This window comes from Vigna unguiculata, chromosome 7 (assembly GCF_004118075.2).
Source record: "Vigna unguiculata cultivar IT97K-499-35 chromosome 7, ASM411807v1, whole genome shotgun sequence".
Lineage (NCBI taxonomy): Eukaryota > Viridiplantae > Streptophyta > Magnoliopsida > Fabales > Fabaceae > Vigna > Vigna unguiculata.
This window is the reverse complement of record NC_040285.1, coordinates 26667689-26687147: the sequence shown is the minus strand read 5'-3', so window position 1 is coordinate 26687147 and position 19459 is coordinate 26667689. Positions and strand designations below refer to the sequence as shown.

Genomic DNA, 19459 nt, shown 5'->3' with positions numbered 1-19459 from the left:
AATGATCGCACTTTACTTTAGAAAATTATAAAAGATAACTTTTTTTTTCTCATGTAATACTAAGTAGTTAATGAGAATCAATTCTTTTGAACCGAAATAAGGGATTGAGATATGATAAATTGTTAACTTTGTCTTACTTTTTAATAGTGAATTTAAGTATGTTTAAAAAAAAGGTGAAAGTTCGATTATTTGGATTAAAGAAATAAAGAAAAAAATTATGAGATTTAAAAAGAAATAAAAAGAAAATTTATGAAAATCAATGATACTGTGTTTGAATATATATATATATATAAAATTTTAGACCAGACTCAATATTTTTTTCTTGAACATAAGTTGGAGTTTTGAAGTGTTTAATGATTGAGAATGGGAAAGGAATGTTTTTTTTTTTTTTTAATTTCTAAGTTCACTTTTGTGAATAAAGTCTAATCATGTCAGCATGCTTTTATATATCAGGAATTCAAGTGTAAATCTAAGTCTCACATTGACTAGAGATAAAAATGAGAAAGTAGAACACACTAGAAATAAAAAATATTTCTAATGTAGTCATGAACTATACATACACATTAAAATATGCCAAACCACATTAAAATCTTCTTGTGTTATTTTTTTTTTCCTTTATTCTTTTCTTTATTGTCTTATTGCCTTGTTCCTAACATCATATGATAATATTTAGTCACATAACTTTCAAATTAAATTAAATTTGAGAGATAAATTATATTTAATGAAAGAAACCAAAAGCCTTTATTTATAAAAGTGAAGTTAAAGCCATTGATATTATTAAGGTTTTGAATTTTAATTTTAAGTATAACTCGATCTTCTTCTGATTTTTTGTGATGTCATATAATAAATATTAAAATTATATTATATTAGTATTCTAAATTTTTTATTAAGATATTTTAAAACTTTAAAATTAATGACCAAATATTTTAAAAGCACATTTAAAAAACGGTACATAAAAATCTTTAGAGAATCTAAATTCCTTGATTTTACATAATTGATTTAGTAAAGTGAAATTTTTATTCATATTTATAGTTGATATAAAATCTTCGATATATCACTTTACACCAAAAATATAAAGCATGATAATGAAAGAAAATTCGATATCAAGTAATATAAATTGAATATACTCCACTTAGATTTTGGATTGACTCTCATAGCACATTGAAGTAAAATAATTTAAATTTAACTCAAAGTTATAAAATAGTCTTAAAATGAAATTTAAACTTACTCGTATATTATAATTTGATTTTTTTTTAATCGATGGAATAGATATCGTCTTAATAAAATCAACAACTTTCTAAAAGAAATTCAAAGCGGTTAACAGAAAAGTATATTTTCAATTCTATATTTGTATTTTACTTATTTGCTTTTTTACTATTATTCACGGTTCTTCCTTTCTCATTTTTGTCTCCTAATCAAATCCCTGAGTTGCTTTCCATTCTCAGAGAACCATAGACCTTAAATGCATAATATTAAAAACACCATTACTCAAGTAAAAAACACTAACGTAGTTGAAGTCTGATACGATTCTTACCAAAGGGAAGACATGATCTGACAAAATGTTCGATTATCCAAAGAATAACAGCAAATGGAAGGGAAGTAATAAAATTGGTGGCTGCACATACTCAGTCACTAGCAAAACAAAATCACACAGATTCCTCGTCTAAATGAACAAATCTCTAGGCAGTAATGTCGGAGACAACGGTATCAAAACAGTTGAATGTGTGTATGTAAAAGTACCGCGTGAAAATGATATATATAGATAGAACAGGGAACATGTTCAAGGGGGCAATGTCTTTCGACAATACGATAAAACCATCACAAAATCTTTGGCTGAAGACCCCACTGATGCCGGTATCCTTTTCGAGGTTGAGGCTGTCCGGAACCATAGATCTACCAAAGTATGCAGTTGTAATGATGGAAGAACTGCTTGACCCCGGCACATTATTTCCACCTGTGCAAATTACAAACACTTACCACTGCCCAAATTTTGCTTATGTAAAACTTCAATTATTTCTTTTTCTCTGAAATCAACACTTGTTAAATCGTAATTTACGTCCAAATAACTTCAAATCTTATGGCAACTGAAAGTTCATAACATGCAAAACATGCAAAGTTCTATCTACAGCTATATATGATGCAACTATTAAATATCCTTGGGACCTTAGGGACAGGGATGCACCAGAGACAACAAAATTTGAGACCAATATAAGCGAAATTCAGGTATTGTCCTATTTTCAGTATCATCAATGTTAAATCAGTTCTTAGTGCCTAATTGGTGACTTGGTGTTAGAACTTCGACACAGGAAATTTGTTTCCAAAATCTTCAGCAAATTCTGTGGTTGCATGGGGTCGTGTCAGTAGTTCTGCATTTGTAATATTTACTGCTTCTATTACCTAAAGCATACAAAGTTTAGTAAAATTCTCCACAAGGCAGCACTATGTTCTTGGTTTCCTATAGTTTCTCGCAAACAACAATAAAGACACACCTTATTCAGAAAACGATTCAGGACCACAAGTTTTTAGAATCCTTGAACCAAAACTAATTCCAGAAGAAAAAAAAAACAGAAAGGAGGAGATAGAGAACGTGCCAGCAATTCCTTGTTCTTAAATAGTGATGATAATTTACTCACCTCTGCTTCACTGGAAAGATTAAGTTTCTTCACAAGGTACTTCTGAATAAATGAGACGGGCACATTACCATCCCTGTCATGAGGTCAGGAATAAAGAATTACATAATCATCACATATAAATTCTTATCATAAACAAAGGGAATGCATTTAAGAAAATTAGCAGAAAAAGAAAGAGATAAAGCAACAATAAAATGAAAGCCAGAAAAATCAACGCATTTCAAATTATTCAAATGGAAGCTGAGTTTCTCTTCGCGAAAACTGTGATTCAAACAATAATCACTAATCTGTGCATCTGCTACCTAGAATAGCACAGCAAAATGAAATCGACATATGACTTATAGCTTGTCTGGTTTTGCGTCACAAAAGACTCACGCTTAATTCCCACAAAAAGGGAGAAAGCTATACACATTAGCTTTGGATTTCCTAGTTCCTTATGTGCGCTAGCCTGTGGGAAGTGAAACCAAACAAGCTGTAAGACAATGATCACTAATTTGCTGATTTTTTAATCTATGGTTGTTCTAAGGAAAGAGTAAGTCTAAAACTAAGTTATAAAATTTGGAAGGTTAACTTTTCACTATTTGCATTCTGAACTTTCTTTCAATACTAGATGAAGTGTTTGCCTGAACATCTGTCAGTCATATCTAAATGCAGTAACATATTTTTCTCTTGAGTTCCAATATAATCCTTAAGAGTTTGAGAACTCATGATAGAGCGTATATAAACAAACGCGCTTTTTTATATCTTATTATTCTTTGCTAGCTTAATTATGACACCAAAATGAGAAGCAGTTATCCACAGGCGAAAGTCATAGTCATAACCAAAGAAAAACTTCTAATTCAAAATAAATAAAGTAATTATACAAACAGATTAGCAATGAGATCAGAATAATTACTTTATTCTCAAATAACATGCTGAGATCTGTGGCAAGGGAACATCTCCTTTCCTGAATAATAACATCAATTCTTTAATGACAACAGAAGCTCAACATTTTGTTAGTACTATGATTGTTGTATACAAAAAGACTTACTGGTCCTCTGAAGCAACTAATGAAAACCAGATAGGACTGTTTTTTCTGTTGCACTTGCTCCCTGTTGCATTTAGTGGAGCTGGGGATGAGGCAGACATTTCAGATGCTGCAACTCTTTTCTGACCAGCAGGACGCAACCTTCTTCTCTTCACTGGTCCCGAAGGCAAGCTGTTTGCATCCTTGTCATCCACAAATATTGTTTTATGTCCAGTATCCTTATTTTTGGATTTTGGAATGTTTAGTTCACTGTGGACAGAAACAGGTTGGTCTGTTTTGGTTGTAATTTCAGGTATATTTTGACCAGCATGAGGAGTAACTGGGGACTCTAATTTGGCAGGAGGAATTGCTTGTGAATTTGACCTGGAGGACTTTGTTCGGTTGGCAGCTTCAACAAGACAGTTCAGTGGTGTCCAGAGATCAACCTTCCCTTCTGCATGTTCCACACTGTTCTCTTTATTTTCATTAGGCTTGTGCTTTTTAGAAGGCTCAGCCATGGAAGGATCCTACAACCATATAGGGAACCAATGATTATACATGACCATTATCACATTGTGCATGACTTACATGACCATTATTACTTAAAACTAAGGCTTAATTAATGTCACATAAAAACCAGAAAAAGTACAAACACATAAAGAAAAATTAACACCAAGTCCTGTTGCCCCATAAAATTGAGCTTACCATATTATCTTCACCATTTGTTTCTTCCTTCTTTATGGATTCTTCAAGAAGAAAACTGCATCCACGTAAAGCAGCAGCAGCTTTTCTTGTACTGGTTTTAGTTCTCTTTCCTGTAAAGCCGGGTTGCATTGAAACTTTGGGAGCACTGACTACCAATGATGAAAGTGATCTTTCCTTCCTTTTAGTTGGCAGTGATATTGAAGACAAAACTTCTTGGGCCTTGATCTTTTTTCTCTTAAACGGGAATACTTTTGACCTTATATCTTGCAAATTATGATCTGGCCTGTATATAATCAATAGGAATCCTTGATTATTTCGCAAACATCCAACAAATTTACTAAACTGCGTTTTTTTTATATAAATCTACAAAAACAATTTATTCATGCAGCCTCTAAGTATAACTCTCATTCAAATATAATATACTTGAAGATGGAGAAGACGTCACTCTGAGTTTCATATTGAAGATCCATTATATAAAAATATCAGTCTTCATCAAAAATCACAAGCTGCAAATGAAATTCACATACAAGATTCAATCTCGGTTGAAAATGTTAAGCTATTAGTAGTCTTTCAGACTTAGGAAGAAGGGTGCCCTCTATAATATGATAGATGTTCAGAACTATGTATCTGACTTATCAGTGAAAAAATTCAACACAGATGCAACTTATATGTTGTGATTAACATTTCTGCAAGTAGGGAAGAGAAAAGTATAAATCCAACTTAAAGAAAGAGAATATTCAGTGATGAAATTTTGCATTACACAGTGAAAGATATTCAAGACCACAACCTTCATTCGCTCACACCAGACAAACAGGTTTTATACCAAGAAAGAAAAAGGAAGAGATTGATCATGAGCATTAGTAAATATTCTCATGTACAAGCAAACAACAAATACTAACAACGAAGTGAAGAGAAGACGCAACAGAATAAACAACGTTGCAGATATTAATCCATTTCCAACGAGAAATTCCAGCAGCATGTTAGTTCAGTTCAGTTCAAAAGAATTCATAAATTGCAAAAAATGCAAAATTAAGTTGGCAAACAAAGAGCAACCGACCTGAGCTTTTCAACCGGAAGACAGCCTAAATCAATGTTGCACACAGGACAGCAATCCATCTCCTCATCCGATAGTTTATCATATATGCACTTCCTGCAAACTGGTGTTCGAATGATACTTCAGTGAATTGCAGAGAAGATCCTCGAAAGTGTCGACAAATGAACTCAAAACATGTGCAAGCAAGAAGATGTAAGTGTGTGATTCAGGAATGTCATTAACATCACACGCTGCTCGAATTACCAAACAAACATATCATGAAAGTCCACTGCATCCTAAAAAAGCTTCACAACAGTACGCCACCTCAAAACACAATTAGGATGATTCCATTCCTTACCCGTGAAATCATAGAAATGCAAACAACCGAAAAACCACAAACAGAAAAGTAAACCATGTAAGCCCAGCTATCATGTCAATCTTATTGCTCTACCGAAGCCACAAAACAATTATTTAACGTTCTCTTCACGCAATAGCAGTAATCTAAGACGAAAGTGTCGTAGGAAACCAGATCACCGAAATCACCAATCACAAGTATCAAGCAAGCGCATTGAAAACCCAAATCATGAAAATCCAGCCAATTAGATATAAATTAGAGAGCAAGGACAAGGATGAGTAAGAACCCAGAGGGATTAAACAAAGAGCAATGCATTGCAGATTGCGGGGTAGGTAAACTGGAGCAACGTCAGAATCCGGGTAAATTTTTTCAAGAGCAGCATAGAAATCAGAAAGTGCACAGAAATCGAAGGGTAAGAGAGACGAACAGGTGTGGAGGCAGAGAGAGATGGTGGTGGCATCTTTGTAGAAGTTATGGCAGAGAGGGCATGTCATGCATGGTCGTAGCGTATCTCTCTTCACTTTCACCACCTGGCTGGACACCATCGCTACGATAACGAATAAATTAATTAACTTTGCATTCCAATCCTGCCAAGTGAACCACACCACACCACGGTGGTTCTGTCCCTGTTGGATTCGACGTGGAACCGATATGGATCTGGGGAGGGAATTCAGGTGGCGGCTTTTGGGGGCCAAATCCCCAGATGGGGTTCGATTTTCGGCAGAAAAACTACGTAAAGATGAACCGGGCACCGTCCAATGTTGTTGTCGTTGTTGGGTTTGGGTGTTGTTGGTGTTAGACCGAGACAAAGAAAAGAGAGCATGAAGAGAAAGAGAAGAAGAAGCAAAGCAATACACACGCCATACACACACACACACTACTAACAAACCAACGCTTCTTGTGCCGTGCGTGTGTTTGTGTGTCATTCACATATTTGACTTCAACTCTCCCAGATTATTACTGTTTACTTTGGTAATACCATGTATCACTATTCCTTAACTGTTTATCCCAACCTCCTCGTTTTTTTCATCCTATCTTCTCCCTTTCTGGTTACCATTTCCCCCAAAATAGCAAAATTTTCTGTTACCAACATCACCCAAACACACATACAAAACTTATTATGTTTTTTCCCAAGTTCTGACACCCCTGTGACTTTCCTCCTCCTCTTAAATTACGTAAACAAAATTAAATTTTATGCCTCAATACTCATTAATTAACATTACCACTAATTTTGTTTTCCACTTATGCATTTATCAGATGTAGTAACTAAGGTCTCGTTGAGATGTGTGTGTGTGTGTAACGCTACTTAATGGAACAAACATTGATGTCTAAGAATCTCTAACAGGGAAGTTGACTTATGGGTGCTAGATCCTATCTATGCAGCGTCTCACTAATAAATCACGTAGCGTATGCGTACTTAACCTATTTCACCCCATAAAGTTAACCAATTTATTTTTTCACTTAATTATATTTTAGTTTATTTAAATTAAATTATTGAACTTTCTTGTTTCAAAATATTATTAACCAATTATATATCTTTATCTTGAAAGTTCAATAAGTCCATTTTATCATTTAATTTGAATTATGAATTTGTTTTAAAGTTATGTAATTTTATGTGAGAGTAGATATTAAGATAAGAAAAATAATAGTCACTCGTTGTCTGGTAACTGAGGAGAGTTTGAAGCGTAAGAAAAATAATTTGGAAAAATTTAATATCCTAGTAAGAAGGAAAATATTGGTAAGACTAAACTGTCCAAATTCTAAAAGCAGAGGGATTAGCTAAACTAAGCTATTAAGATTCAATAGTTCAACAATCTTAAGTTAATGGAATCCAAAGTACTATAAAAACTTCTTTATTTATTTTTACCAATTAATTACTGCTAATATTGGTGAAACTTGTCCTTTTACTAGGTATGACATAAGTTTATAAAAAAGGTGTAATGTTTTTTTTTTTTTGAAGGGTTCAAGGATAATGAGAGATTTACAATAGCACTATTGAATCAATTCAACTAAATTATTTAATAAAAGAGTATAATGTTTCCGTTATTAGACTAACTTCATTTATCAGAGAAAAAAAATTAAATCTTTTAAATACCCTTTATTGCATCAGAAACATATAATTATGTATGGAATGAAATTAGCAGTCTTCAAATCTTAAACTTTCACACATGATAAATTTTTAAATGATATGAAATCAATCAATCTAAATGTTAATTTTTTTATAAAATAATTAAATTATATATTTCTCATGTAAATAAATGTTTTAATTAACAATACTACTTTATTTTAATTAATGTTATATATATAATTAAAAAACATACATAAGGCAAATGCCTAAAATAAATTTTGGTATATATAATCCAAAGGATAATATCAAACAGTTTAATAACAAAACTATTTAATTTTTCGTATTTTAGGTGAAGTTATTAAACAGTGATATATCGAAACCTTGAGATCTGTCACATTATACAATCAGCTTGAGGCAACTTTGAAGGGCTATTTCTTTTTTTAAAATCATTTTGTTTTACTTGAATTATTAAATAAATGAGATGGGTTATATTTTAAAGTTTATTTTGTACTGGTATAAAAATATGAGTTTTAATATTCAGTAATCGTTAATGGAAATTATTGTTTTTTTCCGTAAAATATATACAAGGGTACATAAAAAATATTATAAATATTATCTTTGTTTGAATAATACAAAAATTGTTATTTTGAGCATTTATTAACATTTAGTATTAAAAGATAGACACAGTAAGTAAGCAACATGTGGTTGTTAAGTAATTTTCCAAACATTTAATGCACTCAGAGAAGAAGGTGCAGCAAATCTACCCAAACACGTTTACTTCTTTACGAAAAAAAAAGCCAAAGCCTCTAAACACAAACACGTATCCAATATTCATTGAAAGAAATTCTGAATTTTTTTATTAAATAGTAAAATAATATATTATAAATCACAGTTGATTTTTTAGCTTTTTATACTATTTATATCTAAATAGATATACTTCTCCCATTAATAAGGAATTTATATTTATGAAAAATAATTAAAATTAATTAATCCATATCATTAAATTTATCTATAATTATAATATTTTCCAAAACTATTTTTAAGAAATGAATGTACGGAAATAAGAAAAATAACAAAGTCTTAATGGAAAGTAAAGTCTTTAACATTCTGATCTTTAAAAAATCATACCCTCATTATTTATAATTTGACAAAATTTTGTTTAAAAATTAATACAGAAAACCTTAGAACAACGTCCTATAAAATAGAAAAATTATTTTCTAATTCTCATTTTTTACTTTTTAACGTGTGAACTATTAATTTTTAAAATAAAAAATGGTGATATATTAATCAATGATTGATATTAAAACACATTAAAATATAAAAAATAGAAGTAAAAAAATAAAAATCATAATATCATTATCTTATCAAATAAAATGCGTGAAAAATGATCCTTTGCTCCTTGCCGTCTAGCAACCAGAAAACAAGAAAACGTTACCCTATTTCACTCCTCAACTCATCGATTTACTCTTGTTTTGTCCAACCACGTTGTTTTAGGAGCTGAATGGGGACTGGGTAATGAAAAGGAAAACAAAAAACAAAAAAACAGCAAAAAAGGCCAATTTGGTCTGTTGTCTGTTTGTGAATGATATAATATTTTGTTTACTAAAAATCGTTTGTGGCAAGAGCAGAAATTGATTACAAAAAACAAAGTAAGGCTCTTAATGATAAGATGAGAATGATACCGGTACAACATAGGTCAGAGTCATCATGCATCATTGGTCTGTCTATATACATATATCACGACAAAACAAAACAAAATGGTTGGGACATCCAATGAATAAGCCCACTCTCAAGTTCTCGCCGCCTCACCTCAATTTTGTCCCTGTTCGACTCTCTCAAGTAAATATTATATATTAATTAATAAAAATTACTTTATTAGGGTAAATTTAATCCATGTACGACTTTTAGTTCATGAAAAGTCAAACCAAATAAACACGTACAATTTCATATGACTTACTTCATGCATTGGGAAAGCTTTGCCTTCAGCTTCTACAGTCACAGAATGGCACACTTTGAAGTAATTAGATGTTGTGTTTAATAGGGGCCGGCACATCTATGATATATAGTTAAAATCACAGCTTTTGCAAACTCATATATTGTTTCCTCGTATTATTACATTGGAGTTGCATTGCAACGCTGTACATAGTCTCCAAAGGAATATTCAGTCATCAGATCGAAAAATGAATGTGGTAACTCGTATATTACAATGGTCTGAATCAAATGTTTCCCTTGAAAATTATGTGGAAGAAACTGAATGAAGTTTTTTTACGTGGAAATTTCCTGTCTGGACTAGAAAAAATATGATTTTATGAAGCTCATATATTTGTCTTGCTTTTTCTTGTACGCGGCGAATATCGACACTACACTGCACTGTTCAATACACATTATTGCGCACAAGGTTTCCCTGTCAACACCCGTGTATTGATTTCGCAATCACACCCACATGCAGCCTTGTACAATGTTTTATGCTATACACGTTACACAGTCTTTAACGCAATTATCTCAATTGCACGATAATATAATATACATCTACCTAAAATTTATTTGTTAAACGCATCCCCTAAATTATCGCTGAGATTCGATAATATAATAAAAGTTTTATACTAAACAAATACAAATAAATTTAAAAGAAGATCGCAACGATAAAATGGGAAAATTAGCATTTTGATTTGTTCAAATAAGAATTTTTACACTGCTGGTTGATTTTGTTTTTATTTATACACCTAGACGTACGTAAGCTTCTGCGATTTACATGGCTCACTACATTGTGTCACTGATAAATTCATAGTCCACTATCTGGCAGTTGCTGCAAGAAATCTCGTCATGTATAAGATGTTGAATTAAAGTTTTCATATGAATAACTCAACTTTTATTGTCTTGATTTATTATATTTATTAACAAAGATATTCTTCTTGGTTGGTAAGAGTGATTCAAGAGTTTTACCAACATTTTCATGATTGGTATATTATATAGAGTTAAAAAAGTCTAAATTAGCTCAATTGACGGTCAAGAAAGAACATTACGCGCTCGAGTTTATACCTACCTACATATAGAATTTAAATTCTCTGTTACTGTTACTGTTGTGTCTTTCAAAGTACGATTTTTATATTTTAACTTATATTTAAAAAAAAAATCTAACATATATTAAACACACACCACTAAAAAGTAGTTTTTTTTTTCTTATTTTGGAGTATATTTGAATTCAAATTTGTAAAATGTGTCCATAATTAAGTTGCACGATATTATAGGTAGGAATGTAAAAAAAATCCGTACCCGCGGATAAAACCCGCAACGAGTAAGAAACGAATATTAAAAATGGATACCTGCTATCCGCGGGTATGGATATTTTTGATACCCGCATGCTAACAGGGTGGGTACGGGTATCATAGTATCCGTACCCGTGGATACCCGTACCCGCTAAACTTTAATTCATAAAAATATCCTCATATATATACTACTAAAAAACATTATGAGTCTTCATTCAGTAATGGTGGTCGGATTCTTATCCCAGATCAGAGTAGATTACTTCTAGATACTGTGGAGGCATTGATGTGTGTCAAAGACTAGTTATGGATCAACAGGTAATGAAATTAACACTTTTACTTAGATATTTTAATAAAGTGATTGTTAAAAAATTTTAATGAACTTCTTATGTTTTCAGGCTCTTCTAGATTAAAATTGGACAACATGAAACTTTATACAATATTGCAAGATATGGACATTGATGAAGTTAGTAATTTCTTTAATATTTCATTCAAAAATAAACTACAATATAAATTGTTAATGATTTTTTATTTGTTTGCTTTTCAAGAATCAATAGGAGAAGGTGGATTTGTTGATCCAAGCACTAATTATGGTTAAATATTTATTCTTTTAAATATTTTTGTAAATACCCGCGGGTACCCATGGATACCCGCAGATATGAAAAAAATAGGCGGGTACCCGCATAACGGATACCCGACGGATATGGGTACGGGTACGGGACAAATATTTATCCAGCGGGTAGGGTACGGGAGAGCTACTACCCGTACCCTACCCGCCCCGTTGACATCCCGAATTATAGGTGAAGTCTTCTTTCATCCTGCCAATTTCTTTTTTTTTTAAGTGAAATCGTGTCATGAATCTACTCCTAATTGTTTCAATTTTGTCTACTTTATTGGCTACGAGGGATTCGTACAAAAAATCATTTGTAATGTCGTCATTCACCCTAATAACTTGATCCTACCTTGCAAAAAAACATTGAACGAACCCATTTTTACAAATTTGACTTTAAATGGACCTCAAATTACAAAAAAAAAACCAACCTAAACAATATAAATTCCTATTAATTATTTATTGAAAAATAATTTTTTAACAAGTAAATTTTGACAATTTTTTTTACAATTTAAAATGATATTTTTTAAATGGCTTTTTATTTTTCATTTTCTGATTTCTCTATATTTATAAAATACTTAAAAATTATCAAAATATAATTCCTGGTTTATTTTTAACTTTAGAATATCAAATCAAACCAAATCCACGTACTCGCAAATCAATGTTAACAATATACACTTTATTTATATCCATCCGTTGACTGAAACTTTGATATCAAACTCATAAAGGAAAAGAAAAATGATAATTTAACCAAATATTTTCTTAAACTATCAATTTAGATAAAAATATTATTTTATTACTTTATTTTAGTTACAAAAGAAATTAATCTATTATAATCATATTTATAGAAGTGTTGTGAAGTTCATCAATTTTTTTTTATCAAAATAATATTCATACAAAAAAAGAAAAAAACACTTTAGCAAAATCCACTAAGATTTTTATTGTGTAAAAAATGAAACGGAATAAAACAACAACATTTTTTCTTCCAATCGCATGCAATGCAATCGGTAAGTACCTAAAATAACTTATTGATCATGATTATGCTTGTACTTTTCTCATTAAACATAATTAATAAGAAGCAACCCTTCTGCTGAATTATACGAAGACATGTTTAGTCAGCACAGTCGACAAATTCGTAGTGAATGGTAAGATGGCCCTCAGCATTCCCATTTCCGTCGGAGTCAAGTGTTTGGAACACACTAACGTCCAAGTCCAGACCCCCGTTTTGGCATTCATCCACAATTCTAGCTATTTGCTCATCTCCTGTTCGAGTGTTTGTCACCTATAAAGTATTACTGTGATTTCTTCATCGATCAAAAGCAAAAGCATGCATGCATGTGAATGTTATTGCTTAAAGCATAACGAAAGAAAGCATATATCGTAAAATCGGTTTGTAAGATGAAGTTTGCACTGATGTAATTATATATTATGAAACAGTCTTATCTCTAGTCGATATGAAACTATCTACGTACCCTCAAGCACTTGCCACAAGAATCTTGTCCTTGAGGCCCTACAGGTCCACAGAAAGCTGTCCATCCATATTTGCTTCGCCATGAGAGGGGCTGGTTTGCGTCCCAAGTGGCGCAATACGCACTCACTGCGAGCAAATCCCAGTTATGCTGCTCCGGTTGGTATAAATGATACGTAGACTCCACAACGGCACTTTGAGCAGAGGCCACAGCCACTACACAAACCATTGACCACACGAATAGGGTAAGCTTTGTCATCATTATGATGTTAAGCTTGATTAATTTTATGGCTAGCTAGTTTCGTTGCAGTTGAGTGAATAGATTTGCTGCATTTATAGCTTCTTTGGGCCGGCACGTCTATCATTTATATATAGTGAAAATCAAAGCTTTTGCCAAACTCATTTTGTCTCCTCGTGTTAGGTTGGAGTTACGTTACAATGCTTTATATAGTATTTAACGTGGTTCGTCACTCATATATTCTTACTTTTGCAAGGAATATTTCGGTTACAAAGTGAATGCGGTATATTGATCATTCTAGACAAAATATAGAATAAAGAGACGGAAAATGTGTTTTTTTTTACACCACTTGCACTGATTGATAACTCACTTTTAAGAGTATTTTGCTTATTAAAAAAATTAACTTTTTTAGATGAGTGTAAAATATTGTTGAGTGTCCAAATATTAGTACCCTAAAAAAACTAGTCTAACAGATATTTTAGATGATTATTTGTTTCTCAACGTAAACTTATTTATTTAAATTGCCCTTTTATATATATATATATATATGATATAAAAAAATGGCATTATATCTCTCTAGTTCTAATATATAATAAATTTTCTAATGTTTTTACGCTCTTTATATTTCACACAACACTACTCCTATACGACTGTTTTTAATAATATTTTATTTTTTTATCATATTCTTGTTTTAATTGACTTGTTTAAATATAATATTTTTATTGTATAATTGTTATTTTAAAATTAATTGTGAATTTTTTTCTTTTCCAAATTTAGTTTGCAGAGAGCAATGCGCCTAGAACTGTTATATAATGCAATTAGCAGTAGATTTAGATAGGACAAAATGATGAGCGACAAAAATTGAGGTAGCCGCAAATGGCGCGTTTCTTGTCGTTAGAATAAATAAAGGAATTGACGCAAACAGAGTAGCGTTGTGTTATCCAGATGTGTTCATGGGATATCTTAACCATATGTCAAAGACCTCTGATTTTGTCTCTCTCGTCTAAATAACCTCGAGTCTATTCATTTTGAATTTTAGCTATTATCTTTTATCCCTTGCAATTTTTGTTTTATATGTTGGTTTATATTTTTTTCGAAAATGTGAGTAGTGGTGATTAAGAAATAATTAATATACATTAATTTCATATTTTTATATTAAAAGTTGAAATAATTAATGTAAGGCCCATTAAAAAAAAATCTGTTTACGTAACTCTGTCCTTAATTCTAAGGGCTGCCCTGCAACAGTGGGCCTAAAGGCTGGCCCATGATATAAGAACCCTTAGTGTTACCCTAATTTCACATTTCATTCACTTTCAGAAAAGAACCAGCCGTCATCCCCTTGCTCTCACGTGACGCTCTGCTAGGGTTAGGGTTCTGCCGTCTTCGAGCTAGTTCGAGGTTGTTTCCTACTCCATGTAAGTGTTGTGGCAGGCCCATACTTGTTTCTTTTGCTCATTCCGTTCTTTTCCCAGCTAGGGTTCCTAGTGACCATATCGTGCTTCTGTTCAGCCATCTTTTCAGCTCTTACGTTCGTTCATTTAGTCGTTGTGCTCGTGTGTTCGGTATAAAGGGCGCGTCGGGTCTTTTGCTAGCTATTCCCAGGTAAGGGAAGCTAGAACCCTCTTGTTCGGTATAAAAATGCTTGCTTGGATGTTGTTTCATGATTTTCGTGCTTATATGTGACTGTGAACGTATGGTGTGAATTGATTTGTTGTCTGGAAATGAAACTGTGTTGATGGCAGAGAGGAACAGTGGCAGAGTCTGATAGACTCGCCCAGGCGAACCTGTCTCGCCCAGGCGAGAGTTATAGGGACTCGCCTAAGTGTTTCTTCGTGAAGGGTCGCCCAGGCGACCCACTGCACGTTTTGGGCGAACGAACGTCTTGCTTAAGCGAGGAGAGTCTCGCCTAAGCGAGAACGCGCGCAGGGTTCCCAGGCTGGAAGTCGAGCTCTCGCCTAGGCGAAGGGAGCTCGCCTGAGCGAGGGTCCTCCTCGCCTGGGCGAGACCTTTCTGCCTGAGCGAGATGCTGGGTGAGAAATGGTTTGGTCTCGATGTTTCTTGGATTTTAAAAAGTGAACAACATGCTAGTATGAGTTTTATCTTTAAATTTATGAACTGGATTGCCTGTATAAATGGTGTGGCGGGCGAGTGGTGAGTTGTGAGTTTTGACGTGACGGGAACATGATAATGGTATGAGATGATTCATGATATTGGAGTGGCAAGTTTGGTATGAGTAACAATAAATCTTGATGGTTGGTAAACCAGGGGCATGGTTATGTTATGAGGAGAAACACTTTACTCATGTTTGGGAATAACGAGACGGTAGCGATTCAACATATGAGAAATGGAATCTTGTTATGGGTGTTGGGTTGAAATCTTGTGTGCAACATATGTATAAATTATTGGTTGTTTATGTACGTTGTTCCGTGTCAGTGCATAATTTCTTGGGGTCTCTAGGTGGGACTTTCAGGGTTGCGCTTCAGTGGTCGGGACGTAATTCCATGGCCCCTGTTAGTGGGTGTCCATGGTGGTGCCCCATCTGTATAATTAGGTAAGGATTCAAGGTAAGGTTGTATCCTGACACTCTAAGGAGCCAGTTAGTCTCACCTAGAGCGGACTGACTCTTGTGGTGAGGGTAGCAGGAGGCTTGAAACTCATTAAGGGCTAACCTTGTGGTGAGGGAAAATTTGATTCATCGTAACACTTGTATTACATAGCTCAGGATCGAGCAGCTTAGGGTCGAGCAGAGGTATCCACCACAAGTGCAAGCATCCGCTGAATTCGACCAAGTTATACGTATCCGGATGAGTCGAGTCGAGTCGTAGTGTATTGAATGAAGAGTCATAACATGTTTGGTTGTTATATGGTTATGAGATGATGAAAATATATTTGACTGTATGATGAATATGTGTTGGCTCTAGCTTACCCATTTTGTTGCATGGTTGTGTTGTATGTGGCTGTTCTTCCTTGCGATGATCATCAACTTGGTTGATGGGAGCAGATGGGCAAGGTTCTCGTGGTCAGCAAGGGAACGGTGATTCAGCAGCTTAGCCATCTGGGCTGGAGTCATTTTATTCATGATTTTCTTAGGGCTCCGGCCCCTGTATCGTCTTATGATTTCTTACTCTACACTCCTTGTTAGAATTGTATTTGTTTTATGTTGGCATCGTGGTGTGCCAGGTTGTAGGGGTTGCGTTAAGGACCCCAAGACTATGCTGCTATACTTTATCGCGTGACGTTTCCTTTAATTTCGTTTAATAATTAAATGGGACGTTACATTTATGGTATCAGAGCGGTCATTCCTTAGGCCTGTGAACTTGAGTTGTCCGCTTAGCTTTCTCTGTGTCTTCTGAGTGTTCTTAGTTGAATTCTTGCCTTTATCAAGCCTAACCAAGTGATTTTCTGTGTGCCAGTGAACTATGGCACCTCCTCGTAGGACTTCTCAATCATCCCAAGGGGACGCACCAGATATCGCCAGAGCCATAGAGGCGATGGTAGCAGCTATGGCACAGCAGAGTGCTGCGATGATGCAGCAGCATGAGGCATCTATGCAGCGGCAGGCGGCGTCGCTTGAGCAGCAACAGGCAGTGATGCAACAGATGGAGGCTGCGAGGATAGCTGCCGAGGATGCTCATCGGCAGCATATGGAGGCTCTTCGCCAGTTGGAGGAGAACAGGGCGGCTGCCCCTGTGTTTGGTCCTGAACCACGACCGGCAGTCAGGGAGTGGAGCCTGGAGGACTTTCTAAAACACCACCCGGCGAAGTTTGACAGGAAGACTAGTCCTGACGCTGCGGACCAATGGCTGAAGGACCTGGAGCGCATCTATGATGCGAAGATGTGCCTTGCAGAGAACAGGTTGGCGTTCTCTGTGTATATGCTCACGGGGGAGGCAGAGCATTGGTGGAGCAGCACCCGATCCATCCTGGAGGAGAGGGATGAGCCAGTGACGTGGGAAACTTTCAGGGATAGATTCCTCTCCGAGTACTTTCCTGACAGCATCCGATACGCCTAGGATGTGGAATTCCTCCAGTTGACCCAGGGAGGGAAGACTGTCACTGAGTATGCTGAGAGGTTCAAACACCTCAGCCGTTTCTACACCCTACCACTCGATGAGGAGTGGCGATGCAGGAAGTTCGAGAATGGGCTTCGCGGTGACATCCGCTTGATGGTGGCTCCCTTGTCCATCAAGGACTTTACCGCTCTGGTGGAGAAGGCCAGGGTGATGGAGAAGATGAAGCGGGAGGTGGAAGGTCAGCGCCCACAGCAGCCACAACCGTCGCAGAGGATAGGTGGACCATCTGGGTCCAGGCCCATACATGAGGAGAGGAGGAGACCGTATGATAGACCACACCATCAGCCTTAGGAGTCTAGGAGCTTTCCTCCTCAGCAGGGCAGAGTTCGGTGTTTCACGTGTGGAGGACCCCACCCGAGGTATGCTTGTCCACGTAGGGATGGTTATCGTAGGTGTAACAACTGTGGCAAGGAAGGCCACTTTGGGAGGAATTGTCCCAACCTTGCCAGGGTAGCGACACGCCCTCCAGTTCAGACACCCCATCAGCATCAGGGGAGAGACAGAGGCAACAGGCCTCAGGCAACGGGCAGAGTGTACGCCATGTCAGGGACTGAGGCATCAGACTCAGGTAACTTGGTTATGGGTAGTTGCATGATAGCTGGTTCTTCTTGCTGTGTGTTATATGATTCTGGAGCGACACACTCTTTTGTGTCAAATGCATGTGTGGAACGATTGGGTCTGCCGGTGCGCGAGCTGCAGTGTGAGCTTGCGGTGTCTACTTCGGCGTCGGGTTTGGTCAGGACGTCATCCTTGTGTGCTAGGCTTCCAGTGGAGGTAGAGGGGCGCAGGTACAGGGTGAACTTAATCTGCCTACATCTACAGGAGTTGGAGGTGATCTTAGGGATAGATTGGCTCTCTGCCAATCGCATTCTAATAGATTGTCGGGAGAAGAAGTTGTTGTTTCCCGACTCAGAGGAGCATGAGTTGGTGTCCTCCCAGGGTGTTATGAGGGAACTACAGGACGGTGCGCAATGCTACATGATCTTCACACTTATGGAGGTGGAGAGAGGAGAGACGACGTCTGTGATACCAGTCGTCCAGGATTTTGGGGATGTATTCCCGGAGGAGGTTCCAGGATTACCTCCCAGTAGAGAAGTGGAGTTCTCTATAGATCTAATACCAGGGACGGGCCCGGTGTCAATGGCCCCGTATCGTATGGCTCTGGCAGAGTTGGTAGAGGTCAAGAAACATATAGAAGATCTGATGGAGAAACAGTTCATCCGACCCAACACTTCACCTTGGGGAGCACCAGTGTTGTTGGTGAAGAAGAAGGACGGGAGTTCACGCATGTGTGTGGATTACAGGCAACTGAACAAGATGACTATCAAGAACAAGTACCCGCTCCCGAGGATTAACGACTTGATGGATCAGTTACATGGGTCATCAGTGTTCTCGAAGATAGATCTGCGATCAGGTTACCACCAGATTTTGGTAAAGGCTGATGATGTACAGAAGACAGCCTTCAGATCCAGGTATGGCCACTATGAGTATGTGGTTATGCCTTTTGGCGTGACCAACGCTCCGGCAGTGTTCATGGACTATATGAACAGGATCTTCCGACCTTTCCTAGATAAGTTTGTCGTAGTCTTCATAGACGACATCCTTATCTATTCCAGGACCCAGGAAGAACATGCAGAACACCTGAGGTTGGTACTTGGTGTTTTGAGAGAGAAGCAACTGTATGCCAAGTTATCCAAGTGTGAGTTCTGGATGGATGAGGTTCAGTTTTTGGGGCATGTGATATCCGCCCAGGGGATTGCAGTGGACCCGACAAAGGTCGAGGCAGTGGTAAAGTGGGAAAGTCCTAAGTCGGCCACAGAGATCAGGAGCTTTGTGGGATTAGCGGGCTACTATAGGAGATTCATAGAGGGATTCTTCAAGATAGTGGCGCCTCTGACTTTGCTTACACGGAAGGACCAACCTTTCACTTGGACGGATAAGTGTGAGGAGAGCTTCCAAGAGCTAAAGAGGAGATTGACGAGTGCTCCTATATTGGTAATTCCGGATGTG

General features: G+C 36.0%; 2 protein-coding genes across 3 annotated transcripts; both read right to left on the bottom strand.

The window, feature by feature from the left end:
* Positions 1 to 1552: 1552 nt before the first annotated feature.
* LOC114191995 (E3 ubiquitin protein ligase DRIP2-like) lies at positions 1553 to 6722 on the bottom strand. 2 transcript variants are annotated; one of them, XM_028081490.1, is made up of 7 exons: positions 6157 to 6722; positions 5399 to 5498; positions 4342 to 4624; positions 3661 to 4163; positions 3526 to 3576; positions 2634 to 2706; positions 1553 to 1954 (listed from the first exon to the last, which is right to left on the bottom strand). In XM_028081490.1, exons 1-7 carry the CDS (start codon positions 6653 to 6655, stop codon positions 1781 to 1783), a joined length of 1683 nt encoding a protein of 560 aa, XP_027937291.1. In that variant the 5' UTR covers positions 6656 to 6722; the 3' UTR covers positions 1553 to 1780. The 2 variants fall into 2 exon arrangements, with proteins under 2 accessions (XP_027937291.1, XP_027937292.1); XM_028081491.1 differs by lacking the exon at positions 6157 to 6722 and adding an exon at positions 6016 to 6150.
* Positions 6723 to 12748: 6026 nt separating this feature from the next.
* LOC114189582 (pathogenesis-related protein PR-4-like) lies at positions 12749 to 13417 on the bottom strand. The gene is made up of 2 exons (XM_028078186.1): positions 13143 to 13417; positions 12749 to 12952 (listed from the first exon to the last, which is right to left on the bottom strand). The coding sequence occupies exons 1-2, from the start codon at positions 13398 to 13400 to the stop codon at positions 12782 to 12784; spliced, it is 429 nt and encodes a 142-aa protein (XP_027933987.1). The 5' UTR covers positions 13401 to 13417; the 3' UTR covers positions 12749 to 12781.
* Positions 13418 to 19459: the final 6042 nt, after the last annotated feature.